Consider the following 18635-nt stretch of genomic DNA (forward strand, 5'->3'; position numbering starts at 1 on the left):
GGGGGGGGAGTGGTCTGGGGGGGAGTGGTCTGGGGGGGGAGTGGTCTGGAGGGGAGTGGTCTGAGGGGGGAGTGGTCTGAGGGGGGTGGTTTGGGGGGGGAGTGGTCTGGGGGGGGGAGTGGTCTGGGGGGGAGTGGTCTGATGGGGTGGTTTGGGGGGGGGAGTGGTCTGGGGGGGGGGTTGGTCTGGGGGGAGAGTGGTCTGGGGGGGGGAGTGGTCTGGCGGGGGGGAGTGGTCTGGGGGGCGCGAGAGTGCTGTGTCGAAGAGTCGGTGCGCATCTCGACATTTTGTGTGCAGGCGCGGCGAGCGGCCGAAGATACATTACCCCTGCGCCCCCCCCCCTCGCTAAAGGGAGCCCAATAGTAATATCAATGAGGCGGCTATCTTAACAACAACGAGGTGCACGATGTCGAAAGCGTCCTCGTCCGCCACGGCCACCGTTACTGGTAGGGCCATTTTCAATGCAGAGAAACAAAATGTCCACCGAAACCACGGCGGCGCTGGCTCATCTTCGTCTTGGCTTCCCTCTTCTGCTCCTGCTTCCTCTGCTGTTGCGGTTGACGCTGGCGGGAAGCCCGCAGACAAACAGAAACAACAAGAGAGGTTCCTTTCCCTTCCCTCCCTCACCCGGTTCCAGATTCCCAAGAAGTCCAAGGAAAGGAACGGAGGTACAGTACAGTACTTGTTTGCATTGTTAATATGTGCAGCTACAGTACTGCATACAAATACGGGTCATTCTCTGTACACTGCTGGATGCGAGTCCCATGGGAGATGTTTGAACGTACTGACCATAGTTCATGATGGTGGATCCGTACAAGTTGGTGAAGGGAAGGGGAACATCCCAGTGCTAGGCTGATGTAACGCGCCACTGATTTTAGCCGTGGCCGGGAATCGAACTTAGGGGCCAGGTTGTGCCAACCATTTGCGCCACGTCTCCACCTTGAAGATAATGGCGTGGCCGGAGGCCATCACAAGAAGTGGATTTAACATGGCTGGTGATTGGATGTTTATGATGCCATTATGCCAGGCCAATGAAGCAGGCGGTGGGGTATTATAATGGATTGTTTTTGCATCGGGTGAGGGTCATTGAGCGTGTTTACTGATTGAGGAGGCTCGTGAAAGGCGCTACTCTTGCAGTTGGGAGGCAGTCGCCCTCCAGCAACAACGCAGGATAAACGGAGCGACGCTCACAACAAAGAGCTTAGGACGTCGGTCGACTAACGCCGCTGCAAGTTGGCGAAGTGGGAAGTACAGGTGGTGCATCTCTACCAGCCAACTCGGTCAACCTATATCACCTGGGTTTCTGCCCTGTGACCTTCCAGCAGCGAGTGGCCTTCCATACTTCACGTGGCCTCAAGGTGCACCTAGCCTGGCACAATCGCTGTGGTTACGTCATCGTAACTTAGTGGCGAACTGTGGTTGTATCTGATATGTTTATGTACAGAGCTTTCTGTCAATCCACTGCTTTACGGATGCTCAGAATTTGTATTTATCCTGGAGGAATAATTTGAGCTATGAAGCGCTTTTTCACAGGTTTCCGATAGGGGCGGCTAAGCAAGTTACAACAACAAATAATACAAAAAAACACGCCGTGCGATTCGTGAGGATTGTTTGACCACACTGACCATACTTGACGCTGGTCAATGCAGGTTTGTGTAGGCGAGGAGCATAGATATGGGAGTACAGTGTAGGGACATGGCACAACAATGGATGTTGCTGCAATCGATGCCTTCTTGCTGCCTACCACGCAGCCCCACACAGGAGCCTATAACAACCATCCACTGTGCAGTTTGGTCGCCTATCAAAGCACCGTCCAGGCGGGGAGGGGGGTGGCGCCGCGGTTAACTCACTAGGCCAGGGGTCGGCAACCTGCGGCTCCGGAGCCGCATGCGGCTCTTTTGAACCTTGACCGCGGCTCCGGGGCGGATGCTAGCGAGGGGAGGAGGCGCACTGTGACACCTGCTCTGGCGTTGCCGCTGCTGACAGGTCGCCGTTCCGCTCCACACTGCCCGCCCGGTGACAGGCAATAACGTTGCCGTTGCTTTGTCACATGTTTGGAAGAAGTAAAAACCTTCCTGGGCAGCAAAGAGCTCACCTTTGCTGAGCTGGAACAGCCAGAGTGGCTGGAAAAATTACATTTTATGGTAGACATGACAGCACATCTAAACACGCTAAATACAACCCTTCAGGGGAAAGGAGGCACAGCCCTGCACATGCTGGAGGAGGTTTTGGCATTCGAGCGCAAGTTGACAGTGTTTGTCAAAGATTTACAGAGAGGTACACTGTCTCACTTTCCCTCTTTGAGAGAGTTCAAACAAAGTCATGATACGATAAATTTGGAATATTTCAAGTCTGCAATCACCACAATGCAAAGTTCGTTTGGGAAACGATTCTGTGAGTTCAGAGAGGAAAAAACGACATTATCCTTCCCTGTCACTCCCCTGGCGATCGATCCATCCCTATTGAATATGACTGCATTTGCAGGTGTAAGTCAACCTGATCTTGAGATGGAACTGGCCGATATAGCCGACAAAGATATATGGGTGTCCAAGTTCAAATGCTTGACCGCTACTCTTGAGGATGTTGCCCGTCAGAAGGCCATTCTGGCTCAGAATCATAAATGGAGTGATATTGAAAACCTTCCCAAACAGGACAAACTTGTATTCGAAACATGGAATGCCATCCCCAACACTTATATAAACATGAAAAAGTATGCATTTGGAGTCCTGTCGATCTTCGGCTCCACATATGTATGTGAGCAGGTCTTCTCCAACATGAACTATATTAAAAACAAACATCGATCACGCCTCACAGATGACAGCTTGCAAGCCTGTGTGAAAATGAAGGTGACGTCTTACAGCCCTGATGTGCAGACACTGTGCACTGAGGTTCAGGAGCAAAAATCCCATTAACCAGGTAATTTAGCTATTAATTTGCAAAAATATATTTTACATTGTTAAGTGAAAAAGTCCTTTTTTTATTCAGATTGACAGCTGACTGCACGATCCTGTATATAGCAATAAGGTAAGAAACAATATATACAGTGTTATATTTGTTTTAATAGTTGCAATGGTTTTGCGGCTCCCAGTTTATTTTTTCCTTCGGAAACGGGTCCAAGTGGCTCTTTATGTCTTAAAGGTTGCAGACCCCTGCACTAGGCTATGAACCCGGAGGACCGGAGTTCCACTCCCGGCCAACGGGTAACATCGGTGGCGAGTAAGAATTATCTGAACCGGTTCTGGGCCTCGCCTTCAACTCTCACTGACCTGCGTGGTGAAATACTGGTCAACCCCCCCACACCTTCACCTTACAGCGCGTGGAGGCCTTTATCCAACAGTGGATTAAAAGACGGCTTGTACAGTACAGTCAATTAACACAACCAGAAGATGTGTGCGTTTAATGCGCACATTGGGCATGCGGTACATGCTGCTTTATCACGAGTTTAAGACTGTCTAAAACGTAAAAGACTCTATATTTATGGTGTGGCATAACTGCACTTGAAGGGTGTCCGTGACCCAAGTATGATGCGACAACGCTTTTAATGTCATACGTAAACTCATGAATGGGCCCCCTTATTTTATCTGGCGTTCTCTTGCCAATGACAATCATAATAATTCTGCAGATTTAGTTTAACAGGCCTGACCCTGCTGATGAGACCCATAAGGTCGAAAACGTTCGAGAGTCGGTTTGCTTAAGTGCTGCTTGGTAAATTGGTCTGGAATGTCAAGAGGCTGACAGACTGAAGCTTATTTTTACACGCGTTTATTTAACTCACTCTGTTGTCGTTGTATCCTCAAATTTTGTGACTCAATTTTTACCCACTTCCCAATGTGGTATCGACTGCAAACTTAGTATACTTATGTCATACTGATGACAATACTATATTCTATCATCAAAAAAACATATTTTAAAACATTATTTTGTATATGTTATGCTTCAGCTTGGGTCTAATTTTCCATGGTAAACTGACGGCTGTAATTCACCACGGTCCCTTATGTTATGGCAAGCTTCGGGGCCACTTCCTGGAGTCGTGGAGTTCTTCCATTACTAGTACGGTACATTTCATTAAAGTGTGTTTTAAAACAGTTTTTTTTTAATATGACTTTTACGTGGAGACACAGTTGAGTTAAGTTGAATGGGCATATTTATTAACTGTCCACCCAAGCAGCATATGTATGTTGAACTTCTTTCGCACTGTACGTAGCCAAACGTAAATAAGTAAATCACAGTCAGGCAGGTCAACCTGTGGTGGAGTAAAGTGTGGGTGCTTCCCCATCTTCCAAGATTTATGGCGGGTGTGGACGAGTCGGCCAAAATGCACTCCAGCAAGACATTGCAGGGCTCACCCATTAATTTTCACCTTTTTAATTTATATTCATTATTTTTGTTATTTGTGACCCTAGTGAGTGGGAATGTAGGGTGTTTATGATTTAGTTTTTTTAGCAATGCTGTTGGTAACTGGTGAGTTCCGATGGAATGCCATTGATGCTACCACACCTTGTCATCACTTCCTTTTGCTAGATCCTGTTATTTCTTGCAAAGTTGACATCTGACCTCCAAGGATCATTCATTCAGTCTTGTCATCATCGTCACCGCCATCTGGATGTCAGTCTCATTGTTACACAGGTAATGTCTCATGACTGCCAACTGGCTTTCGGTCTTACCCTCATACAGGTGGCATTTCTTCGAAAGTCTACCCGTGCCGTCTCCTCATCATGACCATCTCAATGAAATCTCACTGGCATTCAAGTGCAGTTGTTGAAACAGGACCCTGTGGGGTGGGCTGGTAGGAACGAATAACCAAAGAATATAAACATAATGTATTATTACACTTGTTTAGCCAGGAAAGCCCCACTGAGTCTTAAAGGTTTTTGTTGGGTCCTGCCAAGTGTTTGCAGTAGGGGGCGATGTTGCTACACCGAATCGGACAATACGAAGGGAGAGTGTGAGGCCTAGTTCTAGGCTTTAGGCCTAGCTGTAGGCGTTAGGCCGCTGTGAGTTAATTGGTAATTTAAATGTTTTAATTATTTATGTAAAAGCTTTAAATGTAAATGTTTCTATTTAAAAACATCAGGGAATGTAACATTGTAAAACATTAACTCCCTTTCACACACGCGGGGGTACGATACGAAGGGAGAGGTTGAGGCCTACTTCTAGGCTTTAGGCCTAGCTGTAGGCTTTAGGCCGCCGTGAGTTAATTTTATAATTAAATGTTTTTATTATTTATGTTAAAGCTTTAAATTTAAATGTTTCTATTTAAAAGCATCAGGGAATGTAACATTGTTAAACATTAACTCCCTTGCACACACACGGGGGTACGATACGAAGGGAGAGTGATAGGCATAGTTCGATGCTTTAGGCCTAGCTGTAGGCTTTAGGGCGCTCTGAGTAAAATTTGAATTAAAAAGTTTTAATTATAAAATTTGAATTAAAAAGTTTTAATTAAAAGCTATCTCAGGGAATTATAAGGGAATGTTACACTTGTTTAGCCAGGAAAGCCTCATTAATTTAAATGTTTTAATTAAAAGCTATCTGAGGGAATTATAAGGGAATGTTACACTTGTTTAGCCAGGAAAGCATCACTGAGTCTAAAGGTTTTTGTAGGGTCATGCCAAGTGTTTGCAGTAGGGGGCGATGTTGCTACACGGTCGGACGGACGGTCGGACGGACGGACGATATAATCTATTGTAGGCTGGTCCACTTCGTTCCTACCAGTATAATGATAATGTAACATGGATTGTTCAGCAAGTGTTCTTTATTAAGGTGTTCTTTAACTTTTCATAGTGGAGTTTGTTCATTATTGCTCTTGTGATTATTTTCAAAATTTCATTCAGTTCTATTCTGCTTTACTGATTTTTTTGCCATATTTTATTTTTATGTATATAATTTTATTTTACTTTGTATGCTGTTATAGTTCCACATAATCTCACTGTGGCCTCTCCTGTTGCCATCATTCATATTTTAATTCTCCATTTCATGTGGCAGGCTTGTGCTTTGTTTTTGTATTATATATGTGCGGGTTGGTGAAGGCAAGAAGCACGGACAAGGGAGAAATCGAGTAAATTACTCTGGACTGCCCAGAACTTAACACTACTCTTGCCACCTTTGAAGCGTGAACTAGACTCGGCTCTTTGTAGCTTCCCAGACCATCTAAGTTCTGACATTGTACTCTCCTTCAAGGGTCAATGCTCCCTACCTTCAACCTGCACTTACCAACATGGCGAAGTATGGTCAAATAACCTCCCCCCCCCATGATCCACATGGTGCGGAGTGGCCCTCATCCAACTGTGGTTAGACAAATAGCTGCATGTGCACATAATCTGTGACATCAGTGCTTGATGTTGGGGAGAAATCGGTAATGATCAGGATGTCATCATAGCCCATGCCTTAGATGCCACCACACCATGGAAATGTTTAACTCCCCTCTGCCAGATCCCACAGCTGTTGCAGTCGAAACACGACCCCCATGATAATCCCTAGCAGTGTCCCACCATTCGCTCTGAGGTCTTCTCATTTGTCACCAGACTTTATGATGGCTATTCCAGACCCTGTCTTGGCAACCAGCACACGCGTCCTTCCCAACGCAATTAAATATACAACACTTACCTGCCAAGATTATTCTCAAGGACTTCTCCATTGCTTATCCTGTTTTGCGCCAAAATTCCGAGCATCTGCCACAAATGGGAACTTCTTTTTTGAACAGCTCAGTTTGGGTCCAACTTTGATACATACAGATCAAAGACAGTAATGAGTAGTACTTATGTAGTGACACAAATAGGGTCACTGTACTGTAGCGCCAGCCACTAATTATGGAGTGCCGCTGAGCACCGGCAACCTCCATCGGAGGCTTGAGGGACATGTGACCGGGAGTTGGGAGCTCCTGACTTGATACAGCAGGGGGCGTGGCCGAGGGCGGAGCGAGGCCACTTCCAGGGAAATAAAGGGGGAGACCCGAGAGGGATCGGGGCTCTTTTGTGGGGATCAACTCGAAGACGTCGCTTTTCGCTCCTCCTTCGCCGTGAAGTCTTAGCTGGGCAGCATGTGTGCAGACTGGCCCGTTTGTTCAGTTAACTCGGACGCACATAGCGAACAGTATAGCCACACCTAGCTATAGAATTCAAGTGTTAAGTTGGTTTTTTATTAAACGTGTTGCCTCCAAGCATAGTGTGTGCGCCTCTGCATTACAACACTACACTGAATTTCGATTTAAAGCTTTCGTGACTGCAGGGATTCATCTTCTTGGTTCTTTCGGTAAAGTCACGTAGAAGGAAAATAATAAAAATAAAACTATTAAATAATTCTCACGACGTTTCGGCCACAACGCAAGCAGCCGTCTTCAGGTGGAGAACAGGTCTGTCAAGTAGACAGAGTCTGAATGGCACGCCCCAGGCTTGGAGCGACTATTTATGCTGGGATGGAGGGGCGAAGAGCGCTTTGACAAAATAATTTGCATATCAAGAGGAATTTAGCATATTTATGGGAAATGCATATATGCGATTAGTGCTACTTGTGAAATGCATAGGAGGTTTGGCAAGGGGTTTAAAAGTCATTATGCCCATGCATTATGCAGGATTAGCAGTATCAAAGGGAGGGAGTAAGGGTAGAATTAATAAATGGAAGGAATGTTAATAATATGGCGCCGCAGCAACTAATATGCTTATTGACTATATATTGTCATATTACACTGTTTTATTCTACCCACTCAACTGTATTCCACACTGCTATATATTCACTATAAAATTACGATACTATATATTACCTTATACATTGTATTAAACATTACACTTTAATACTATTTATTATTATATAATATGCTATACACTATACCATTAACCGTCGCGTGAAAGGTACTAAGAGGAAGCAACGAAATATGTCAATGGGAGAGTGGCGGTGGGAAGCTTGCAGCGGAGCAAAGAATCCATTCCCTGCGGAGAGCATATCAAGAGGAATTTAGCATATTTATGGGAAATACAGGTATGCGATTAGTACTACTTGTGAAATGCGTAGGAGGATTGGCGAGGGGTTTAAAGTCATTATGCCCATGCATTATGCAGGATTAGCAGTATCAAAGGGAGGGAGTAAGGTTAGAATTAATAAAGGGAAGGAATGTTAATAATATGGCGCCGCAGCAACTAATATGCTTTTAGACTATACATTGTAATATTACACTATGTATTATTCTACCCACCCAACTGTATACCAAACTGCTGTATATTCACTATACAATTACGATACTATATATTATCTTATACATTGTATTAAACATTACACTTTAATACTATTTATTATTATACAATATGCTATACACTATACCATTGACCGTCGCGTGAAAGGTACTAAGAGGAAGCAACGAAATATGTCAATGGGAGAGTGGTGATAGGAAGCTTGCAGCAGAGCAAAGAATCCATTCCCTGCGGAGAATACAAGATATATAGTCAATGTCAGTGAGTGGACTGCGGTCTGAAAGTCACCGTAAACGTGAACACAATCAGTTAAGATCCGAAATGGTTTATTACATCCTTCCAATGATTGCTGAGCCAGAATCCATCTTCTCGGTTGAAATTGTCTCTGTGTTTGTATATGTGGATCACCTCATGGACGAATCTCTCGTGGTAGCCGGATGGCTTGCAGAGAACCTCTGTTTTGGAGAAGTCAATATCATGTGAGCCCACTGAATTGTAACAGTGATCTGCCACGGCTGAGGTGTTTGTCCTACCGTGTTTCAAGTCTGCTTTATGTTCACGGATGCGGTCCGAGACATGTCGTTTGGTTTCTCCAATGTAACTGCTACCACAGAGGCAACTTAGTTTGTAAACGCCAGGGTACTGTATGTCTGGAACCACGTCTTTTACAGACGGGACCAGATCACGGATTTTAGGTACTGTGTTGATTCGGACCTGGATCTTGTGTTTTACCAGGATTTTGGAGATCTTTTTTGTGACCCCAGCAATGTAGGGTAAGGTGATGGTTTTGAAAGGCTCCTCAACAGGATCCTTCTTGGTGGTTGGAGTGATGGCTTTACGGATTGTGTAGTCGGAGTAACCATTAGCCTTAAGAGCTTGGCGTACGTGTTTGAGTTCACTGGCAATGTGTTCCTGGTCGGAGATGCATTGGGCTCTATGGTATAGAGTCTTGATGAGGGAATTCTTCTGGGATGGATGGTGGTGGGAATCCGGTTTTAGGTAAGCATCCGTATGGGTGGCTTTCCTGTAGACAGTGGCTCATTGAACCATCAGGTCTCCTTTTAATTAGGACATCCAAAAAGGGTAGCTTGCCATCTTTTTCGACTTCCATGGTGAATCTGATGGCTGGGTGTATGAAACGTCGTGAGAATTATTTTATTATGTTTTATTTTTATTATTTTCCTTCTACGTGACTTTACCGAAAGAACCAAGAAGATGAACACTACACTGGTGTCAGAAGTTATTATACTCATACACCCATGGTGTTGTCATCAGGGTTATTGTGACAAGCTGTTCTAACCACAATGGCTGACAAGAATATTAGTAAACTTTATCCCTGTGTATTCTCCACAGCATGGCTGACAAGTATAATTGCTGACAAGAATAATAGTAAACTTTACCCCCGTGTATTCTCTACAGCATAGTCTGTGAACGCTGCAGTGACATATTTTGATGAAAATAAAAGATACAGTCAGTCAAGAGTTGGCCAAGTGCTTCATCTGCTCATGATTAAACTCGGTTCTCATGTTTAGTGATTTGATCGTCTGAGCCCGGTCACCAATGACTGCACGAAAAATAATTATATTGGCTGTATTCCAGCTCTCAGGATTACCATTGGTTTGCCTGTTGTGTGACGAACATCTCATTAGACTATCATTAGTTCAGATATCACTGGTTACTGATGTTAGCTGTAACTTGGAATGAAACTAATTTTTTTGTTGTCTCTCTCTCTTGTTGTCTCTCTCTGCTTGTGTATCGGCCTTCGTGTCTGTGTCTTTCAAATTTCACACTTAACTTCTAATTTAGCAATCTTTGGAAGAACGTAATCAACCAGGCTATGCTTTAATTGTGTGTTAACCGACCCTCTGTGTTGTATTGCATTACATTTCAAAATTTTGCTAGGTTTATTTGATTTAGTGTACTCTCTCTGTCTCCACTCGTGTCGTTCTTATGTTCTGCTCTCTCTGTGTGTCTCGGCTGTTGTCCCTCTCCCTCTCTGCTTTTGTCTGTTTTTCGTGTTTGCGTCTTGTCTATCATTATAATTTCACACTTAACTTCTAACTTAGCAATCTTTGCAAAAACGTAATCAACCAGTCTATGCGTTAATTGTGTGTTGACCGACTCTCTGTGTTGCATTACATTACATTTCGAAATTTTGCTAGACAATTTAATTCAGTGTGTCTCTCTCCCTGTCTCATTTTTTCCAAGCTTTTGCAGCGTGCCACTCATTGACATACTAATTTCTCTAACCCGTCCCTCTCTCTCCGCCCCCACCCTCTCTCTCCGCCCCCACCCCCTCTCTCTATTTAAGGCCTCGACACAGAGGCGTGGTTTCTGTGTGCCTATGTATGTGTCTATATGTATCTCTGTGATATCTGTCTCTACTTATATGTCTGTCTATATGTCTCTGGTTCTGTGTTTTATCTCTCTCTCAAATTTAGCATTCTCAGGAAGAACGTAATCAACCAGGTTGGGTGTTGACTGTTATGTTATCCGACTCTCTGTTGTATTACATTACATTTCTAAGTATACTATATTTGTTTCTATCAGTCCCTCCAGAAAAACGCGGAGTTTTTTGGTGATTATTGCGGGCAAAAATCGTTGATTATGCGGCACGTTTTCTTAAAAAATGCGATGGAATATGCGGGATATTTATGCAATTTTATGCGATTAAATTGCGGGAACTTGCAAAAATTGCGGGAACTTGCAAAAACTGCGGTTTGATGAAAAAGAGAAAAAAAAGTGATTCCCCAACACCCTATTCACTAGGCTACTACTTTAATGTAAAGAGTCATTTCTTATTACTTCCTATGATAAGCAAGCATACTACATCACAGAAAGTGCTGGGAATATTTAAGTTCTCATCTTGTTTTATTTCAGACCTTAACAAACAGATGGCTCAAACTTACAAAACATTGAGTCGATCAAGTTCTGTAGCTTTACAAAATGAATATGCTACAACTTATGTAAAAAATTAATAAATAAAATATTAAAAAATAAAATGTGTGCTTCCTGTTTTACAGAGGTAGCTATACAAAACAGACATCTTCTGTTAAAATAAGTGTTTTCAGTGCACAGTAACGTAAGCAATACAGTAACAGTACAGTCTTACAGTAATGTAAATTTACATACTACTAACAAAAAAGTGCAATCTTACAACTGTAAAGTTGCATAATCTCCTGAATAAAACTAACTACGTAGCCTCTAACACTGGCCAATCATTCACCATCCTCATCCTCCATCCCCTCTCCCTCAGTGTCCATCTCCTCCCCCTCCACCATCTCCTCCCTCTCAAATGCTCCACTGCGGACTCGTTGGTTATGGTAAAGGAAGACCAAGGCTTTGAGGTTTTGGTTGGTAGTTGATCTTCTTCGGTTAGACAACACTAGTTTGTAGATGCTGTTGCTGCGTTCAGCATCAGCTGAGTTTGAGACAGCATCTTTGTACCGCTTGGCCAAGGAACTCAGCACAGGAAGTCTCTCCTGTAGGCCATCCCAAAACACATCCAAATCCACCACGCCGAATGGTGCAGCTCTGAGTGCTGCTGGACCAAGAGTCTTGAAGTAAGAATCAAATTCATCACCCTGCACTTCAGTGAAACCTGGAATGGCCTTGTAGCTTGCTACGGAGTCATCTAGGAATGCAATGTGGCGAGGGTCAAACACCCTAACCTCCTGGAGAAACTCAATGGCTGGCTGCCCATGTGACATGTACTTGGTGAGCTTTTCTTCAGCGTTTTCATATGCCTGACCAACTGTGCAGAGGATCTGTGTCTTTGTGGTGTAAGGTAAGTTAAACCCTTCAAAGTATTCGGCACACGCCTCATACTGCAGCTCTTTGTTGGCAGCAAAGACCACCTGCAGAGCCTCCAGATAAGTGAAGATCTTTGTGGTCACAGGACGTCTGCTCTGGAAGATATCGAGAAGACTTAGGAAGCGTTTGCACTTGTCAGCCATGATGTTGATCTGGACATTCAGGGACTGAGCTAGGTCTTGGTCTTGAAGCATCTCGTGGAGTCTCTCCACAGACTGTGGAGCACTTCTGCTACACACCTATAAAAACACAAATAGAAAGAAAGGAATTAGGTCAAACATACAATATGTTCAATGCAATTAATTGTTTTACTTTGATCTTACTAAACTATTCATGTTTGTATGTGCAAAGGGGGTTAACTGATGAAGAAAAGGAAGTGTTAATTGTATTGAGGAATTATGTGAAGGAAGTTTTTACCTCGATTTCCATCTCTATGAACTCCTTGTACAGTCCAAAGTGCTGTGCGTGGTACTGCACTGCAGAGAACCAGGAGTTCCAGCGTGTTGCACAGGGGTTTGGAGGCATGACCGCCTTTTTTCTAGGCAGCTTGTTTTACAAGAAGCAGAGGTATCTTCTCTTGCGTGATCCAGCATTGAAGAACATCTGGGAGAAACTTAGCATGAAGCTGTTCAACTGAACAAAAGGTTTGCGGAAGGCATTGCCAATGAGATTCATTGTGTGTGCCATGCATGTGATGTGTATCGAGTTGGGGGAACAACGACTGCAGAGCTGCTGTGAATGCCTTCTTCATGTAGGCTGCATTATCAGTGTCGAACACATTCACATCCTCGTTGTTAATGCTGTATTCTTGAAGGCACCTTACGACAGACATGGATACAGTGGAATGATTGCATTGCTCAAGGAAAACAGTATCTGCAAGGTAGGCCAAGATCCTCCCAGAATGATCCTTCTCAAGTGGTGCAAGGAGGATATTCAGGACACATCTCCCCTCGACATCTGGAGTCTCATCAAATATCACAGCAAGAGGTTTTCTGGCAAGAAGTGTCTTCAGCTCTTTTTCCTTCTCATATACTGCTCCCAAGTACATATCTTGAAGCTGGTGAAACCCTGGAATGGCGCCGCCATTGATGACTTTCTCATTCAGAAATTTCCTCAGTGCAGGGTGGTCAGTCTTAGACAGTGGGATGTTGATGGCAGTGCAGGTGGCAACCCAGGTTTCACAAATCTACAAACAGAAACATACTTTTGTATCATTGGGCTGTATTACACACACACAAAGTCCAGTGTAACCTACAGAAAACTGCTGTATAAAACTGAATCATTTACAGTAAGCCTTTCACAGAACAGTAGTGTTTCTGCAAATAAAACATAATTCTTTCATGCCAAAATCAATCATCTTGCATGGGAAATTACACTACTGTTAGTCTATCTAACCCTAACGTTAACTTACATCCACACACAACATACTTGGAAATCTCATTCACACACACCTCTCTCTGTTTCAATTTAACTATCAGCCTTTTCATAATTTTACAAGCTTTAATCTAATAGGCTACTGACCTTGATTCTTTCAGCCCTAGCAACTGTTTTGGAAGTTGACGCCTCGGTGTAGGTGAGCTGCTTCATCTTGGCTGATTCCGCTGCTGCTTTAACCATCCTCGAATGTTTGTCGGTTGCAAAGTGACTGTCCAGCGTCGACTTCCGCCTGTGGTCCAACACGCAGTTGCACGGAGTGCAAAATAATTTGCCCCCACTGTCATGTAACACACTGGGAAACTGCTTTGCGCGGTCTTTTGCGCTTATGTTTGTTGGCAAATGAGAAAGATTTGCGGGCTTCATCATGGTTTCATTGGCATCGCGGGGTTTGCAGCTTTTCAATGATGTCGCGTAATGAGTGACATCACTTCATAATGTTCCCATGGCAACAGGGGAAATGGCTGCACTTGTGTGAAGTAAACGCAACATTTTTCAACTTTCTGCTAAGATATATGTGACTTTTTGCACCGAAAATGCGGGGATTATGAAATCATGCAAGCCCGCATATTTTGCGCGCGGAAATCTGCAATTTATGCGGCGAAAGTGCGGCGTATTTGAAAAAACGCGCCCCCCGCATAAATATGCGGACTTTGGCTGATTTTGCATGGAATCATGCGATCGCATAATCGCGTTTTTCTGGAGGGACTGTTCTATTTCATTTATACATGATTATGATTGCTTGTGTTGCAATCGAAACGTCGTATGCTAGTTTTTAATTTATTATTTTCTCTTTATACATGACTTTACCGAAAGAACCAAAGAGTAATTCCTGCAGTCACGAAAGCTCCAAATTAAGAATGAAACTCAGGTCAGTGGGTTAATGGATCATTGTGCTAACTATCACCATTATTAATAATTAATTTTCATTAATAATGATAGCATGCATTAACGTCAATAATTAATTGACGTTAATGCATACGTCAATAATTCATTATTCATGAGACCGAGAGGTGGCAATAGTATAGTCCATGTCTACTGAATCTTTGCTATCTTACCTATAAATGACACTTTCTTTTTGTGTATGTCTGTGTGTTTGTTTGTCTGTCTGCGCGGGTACCTTGTGACTTTTTTAACTGGCAAACTGTGGGGTTTACGTTTCTAAAAAGTACCCAGATACCACGCAATATGCCCCGGGACGAAAAAGCGCTATTCGTATTGCCCATCCGTCAAGTTTAAAGTAATTAACAATTTATTATTGTTATATTACTACGCTGAGGGCGGCGCCAAAGCACACATCTGAGCATGCGCCAGAACGCTGATTCGGTGGGTGCGGGGAAAAATCATTCGCATTCAAAATGCAAAAAAAACAACGCTGAGATAAATTTTTCAGTGTGATGACCCCCCCCCACCCCAATGTGTGCAGTTACTACTATAGAGTCGGTAGATACTACTATAGTTCATAGATATTTCGACTGTAGAGTGGTCGGGGGGGATGGTGGGGGGGGGATTAGCAGCCCAGCCCCAACCAGCCAAAGTGCCACCTCGGTCGGCTGGGAAATCTAGCCGAGGCCGGCGACACTCCACGGGACTAGGCCTCTGCATGGCACTCTGTATCAATCGTAGCTACTCCTATAGAGTCAATATATACTATTATAGAGTCTGTATATACGACTATAGAGTCGGTAGATACTACTGTAGAGTTAGTAGATACTGCTATACAGTTAGTAGATAGTGCTATAGAGTGGATAAATACTATTATAAAGTCGGTAGATACTACAGTCAGTAGGTACTACTATAGTTGGTATATACTGCTATCAAGTCGCTAGAAAGTACTATAGCGTTAGTAGATACTACTATAGTCAGTATAAACTATTGTAGAGTTATTAGATACTACTGTAGTGACATAGAATACATAATGTACAGTGAGGGAAAAAAGTATTTGATCACCTGCTGATTTTGTACGTTTGCCCACTGACAAAAAAATGATCAGTCTATAATTTTAATGGTAGGTTTATTTGAACAGTGAGAGACAGAATAACAACGACAAAAATCCAGAAAAACGCATGTCAAAAATTTTATGAATTGATTTGCATTTTAATGAGGGAAATAAGTATTTGACCCCTCTGCAAAACATGACTTAGTACTTGGTGGCAAAACCCTTGTTGGCAATCACAGAGGTCAGACGTTTCTTGTAGTTGGCCACCAGGTTTGCACACATCTCAGGAGGGATTTTGTCCCACTCCCCTTGGCAGATCTTCTCCAAGTCATTAAGGTTTCGAGGCTGATGTTTGGCAACTCGAACCTTCAGATCCCTCCACAGATTTTTTATGGGATTAAGGTCTGGAGACTGGCTAGGCCACTCCAGGACCTTAATGTGCTTCTTCTTGAGCCACTGCTTTGTTGCCTTGGCCGTGTGTGTTTTGGGTCATTGTCATGCTGGAATACTCATCCACGACCCATTTTCAATGCCCTGGCTGAGGGAAGGAGGTTCTCACCCAATATTTGACGGTACATGGCCCCGTCCATCGTCCCTTTGATGCGGTGAAGTTGTCCTGTCCCCTTAGCAGAAAAACACCCCCAAAGCATAATGTTTCCACCTCCGTGTTTGACGGTGGGGATGGTGTTCTTGGGGTCATAGGTAGCATTCCTCCTCCTCCAAACACGGCGAGTTGAGTTGATGCCAAAGAGCTCCATTTTGGTCTCATCTGACGACAACACTTTCACCCAGTTGTCCTCTGAATCATTCAGATGTTCATTCGCAAACTTCAGACGGGCATGTATATGTGCTTTCTTGAGCAGGGGGACCTTGCGGGCGCTGCAGGATTTCAGTCCTTCACGGCGTAGTGTGATACCAACTGTTTTATTGGTGACTATTGTCCCAGCTGCCTTGAGATCATTGACAAGAACCTCCTGTGTAGTTCTGGGCTGATTCCTCACCGTTCTCATGATCATTGCAACTCCACGAGGCGAGATCTTGCATGGAGGCCCAGGCCGAGGGAGATTGACAGTTCTTTTGTGTTTCTTCCATTTGCGAATAATCGCACCAACTGTTGTCACCTTCTCACCAAGCTGCTTGGCGATGGTCTTATAGCCCATTCCAGCCTTGTGTAGGTCTACAATCGTGTCCCCGACATCCTTGGAGAGCTCTTTGGTCTTGGCCATGGTGGAGAGTTTGGAATCTGATTGATTGATTGCTTCTGTGAACAGGTGTCTTTTATACAGGTAACAAGCTGAGATTAGGAGCACTCCCTTTAAGAGTGTGCTCTTAATCTCAGCTTGTTACCTGTATAAAAGACACCTGGGAGCCAGAAATCTTTCTGATTGAGAGGGGGTCAAATACTTATTTCCCTATATTAAAATGCAAATCAATTTATAACATTTTTGACATGCGTTTTTCTGGATTTTGTTATTCTGTCTCTCACTGTTCAAATAACCCTACCATTAAAATTATAGACTGATCATTTCTTTGTCAGTGGGCAAACGTACAAAATCAGCAGGGGATCAAATACTTTTTTCCCTCACTGTAACAGTATAGTGCTGGCTGCTGGCGGGGAAGGGGATCTGCGGCTTAACGTCAGCAGGCCAGGTGATAAGCCACAGGGGATATCTGGGGGAAAGGTTACAGAAGGGGCACAGGGGGAAACCCCAGGGAACCCGCTGGTAGGTTCTAGAGAGGGTGTGGCCGGGTGCGGAGCGAGGCCACGCTGGGAGTATGAAAGGGGGCCCTGAGCGAGAGCTCGGGTCTATCTTTTGGAGTGGGATCCCCGTCGTGCTGTTGAAGATCGTCGCCATTGTCGCTGTCGTCTCGTCGCCATCGTCACTGTCATCTTCACTCGATATTGCGCTGCAAGACCATAGTTCCATGAGGGGGCATGACTAGAGGCAGAGCCTAGCTCCGCCGGGGGAAATATAAGCAGGGGCAGGGGAGGACTCGTGGTCCGCCACCGACCACGTGGCGGGTTCTCCAGTGAAGCTCGCCTCCCCAGTGAAGCTCGCCTCTTCTCTCCGGCACGCCGCCAGCCAACGGCGAGACCGGGGGAGCAGAGCGAACCTCGCTGGTGGACCAGAGAGACTCCTCGTCCATGGCGTTGTGAGAAGGGAAATTACCCGGAGAGGGAAGGAGAGGAGCTGTGCAGTACTACAGTTAATAAAGAAGCACCCTTGCAACAATCGGTGTGGAAGTCGTTTATTACGTATGTATATGTTATGTTTTTAAGATACGTTTTCAAATATATATTTCCTCCAGGCAACGTCGGGTACTTCCCACTAGTGTTTTATAAACCCGCTTGTAGAGAGCTGGATGGATTGTATCATCATGAGACGAGAGATGGCGATGGCTTGGGGAAGGCCTTCATCAAGCAGCAAATTGATTATGGTTACTACTGATGATGACGGTGATCTATATCTCTTACTAATATAATAACATTCCAGCCATGTATTTGTGTGCGCCTCTACATCTTTTGAAATGTCCCACTCGGTGATTAATGAGCGCCATGCAGTTTGAATATTCGTTCGTGTGTCACATGTTATATTGATTACAAATTTGCTTTATTCATGAAAAACTATTTGTTTTTGCCTGTGCTCCCTTTACGCCATGACATCTCTGAGCGCTTTAGACATGCTTAGCAACTTACATCTCATCTCAAACATTTTGAAATGTGGACCCACATTGGCACCTGTCCCTGTGGGCACAAGCTGACTGGGCGCCTGGTTTGCCAAAGGGCATTAGTCTTATTAGGCATTGGATTTGGTTATCGATTCTGTGACTTGGTTTAATTCTGTTTTAATTTTCTGCTTGTTTGCCTTTCAGGGTTGTTACGTCCCGTGTCTACCACCTCCAGGGAATTCAACCGTGAGATTTTGCCTGTCATCCAAAAGGCCTATCTTTACCCGGACTCCATGAGATATTTTAAATATACCGACGTTTGGCTTGTACAGAACAAAAAGCTTCTAGTAGAGGTAAGCATTAACGTATTGTTTATGCTGCCAACTGATATATTAGAGGTTGGTTTGGTATTTTGCAGTGTCCTTGACATGAGGTCAGTGGGTATATAACACAGGAAGTTCCAGTTACATTCCTGTCATGAACAGTAACTTGATGTTTTCCTCGCTCTATGCGGTGGCAGTGGTAGGCAGCGGTAGTAGACGTTTTCCAAAAAAATTGCGCACGAATCTAAAACTGCGCGAGGTGACGCTGCCTGC

General features: G+C 44.2%; 1 protein-coding gene across 6 annotated transcripts in view; it reads left to right on the plus strand.

Moving 5' to 3' along the window:
* The first annotated feature begins 240 nt into the window (after positions 1-240).
* LOC144732929 (uncharacterized) overlaps positions 241-18635 on the plus strand; it is a 112203-nt gene continuing 93808 nt past the window's right edge. For 4 of the 6 annotated variants that reach the window (XM_078614606.1, XM_078614608.1, XM_078614610.1 and 1 more), the window contains exons 1-2: positions 241-668; positions 18244-18392. In XM_078614606.1, coding sequence (XP_078470732.1) covers positions 407-668; positions 18244-18392 — 411 coding nt within the window. In that variant the 5' untranslated portion in view covers positions 241-406. The remainder of the gene's footprint in view (positions 669-18243; positions 18393-18635) is intronic. The other 2 variants (XM_078614611.1, XM_078614612.1) reach the window with 2 other exon arrangements.

Source organism: Lampetra planeri, chromosome 44 (genome assembly GCF_965212315.1).
Source record: "Lampetra planeri chromosome 44, kcLamPlan1.2.h2, whole genome shotgun sequence".
NCBI lineage: Eukaryota > Metazoa > Chordata > Hyperoartia > Petromyzontiformes > Petromyzontidae > Lampetra > Lampetra planeri.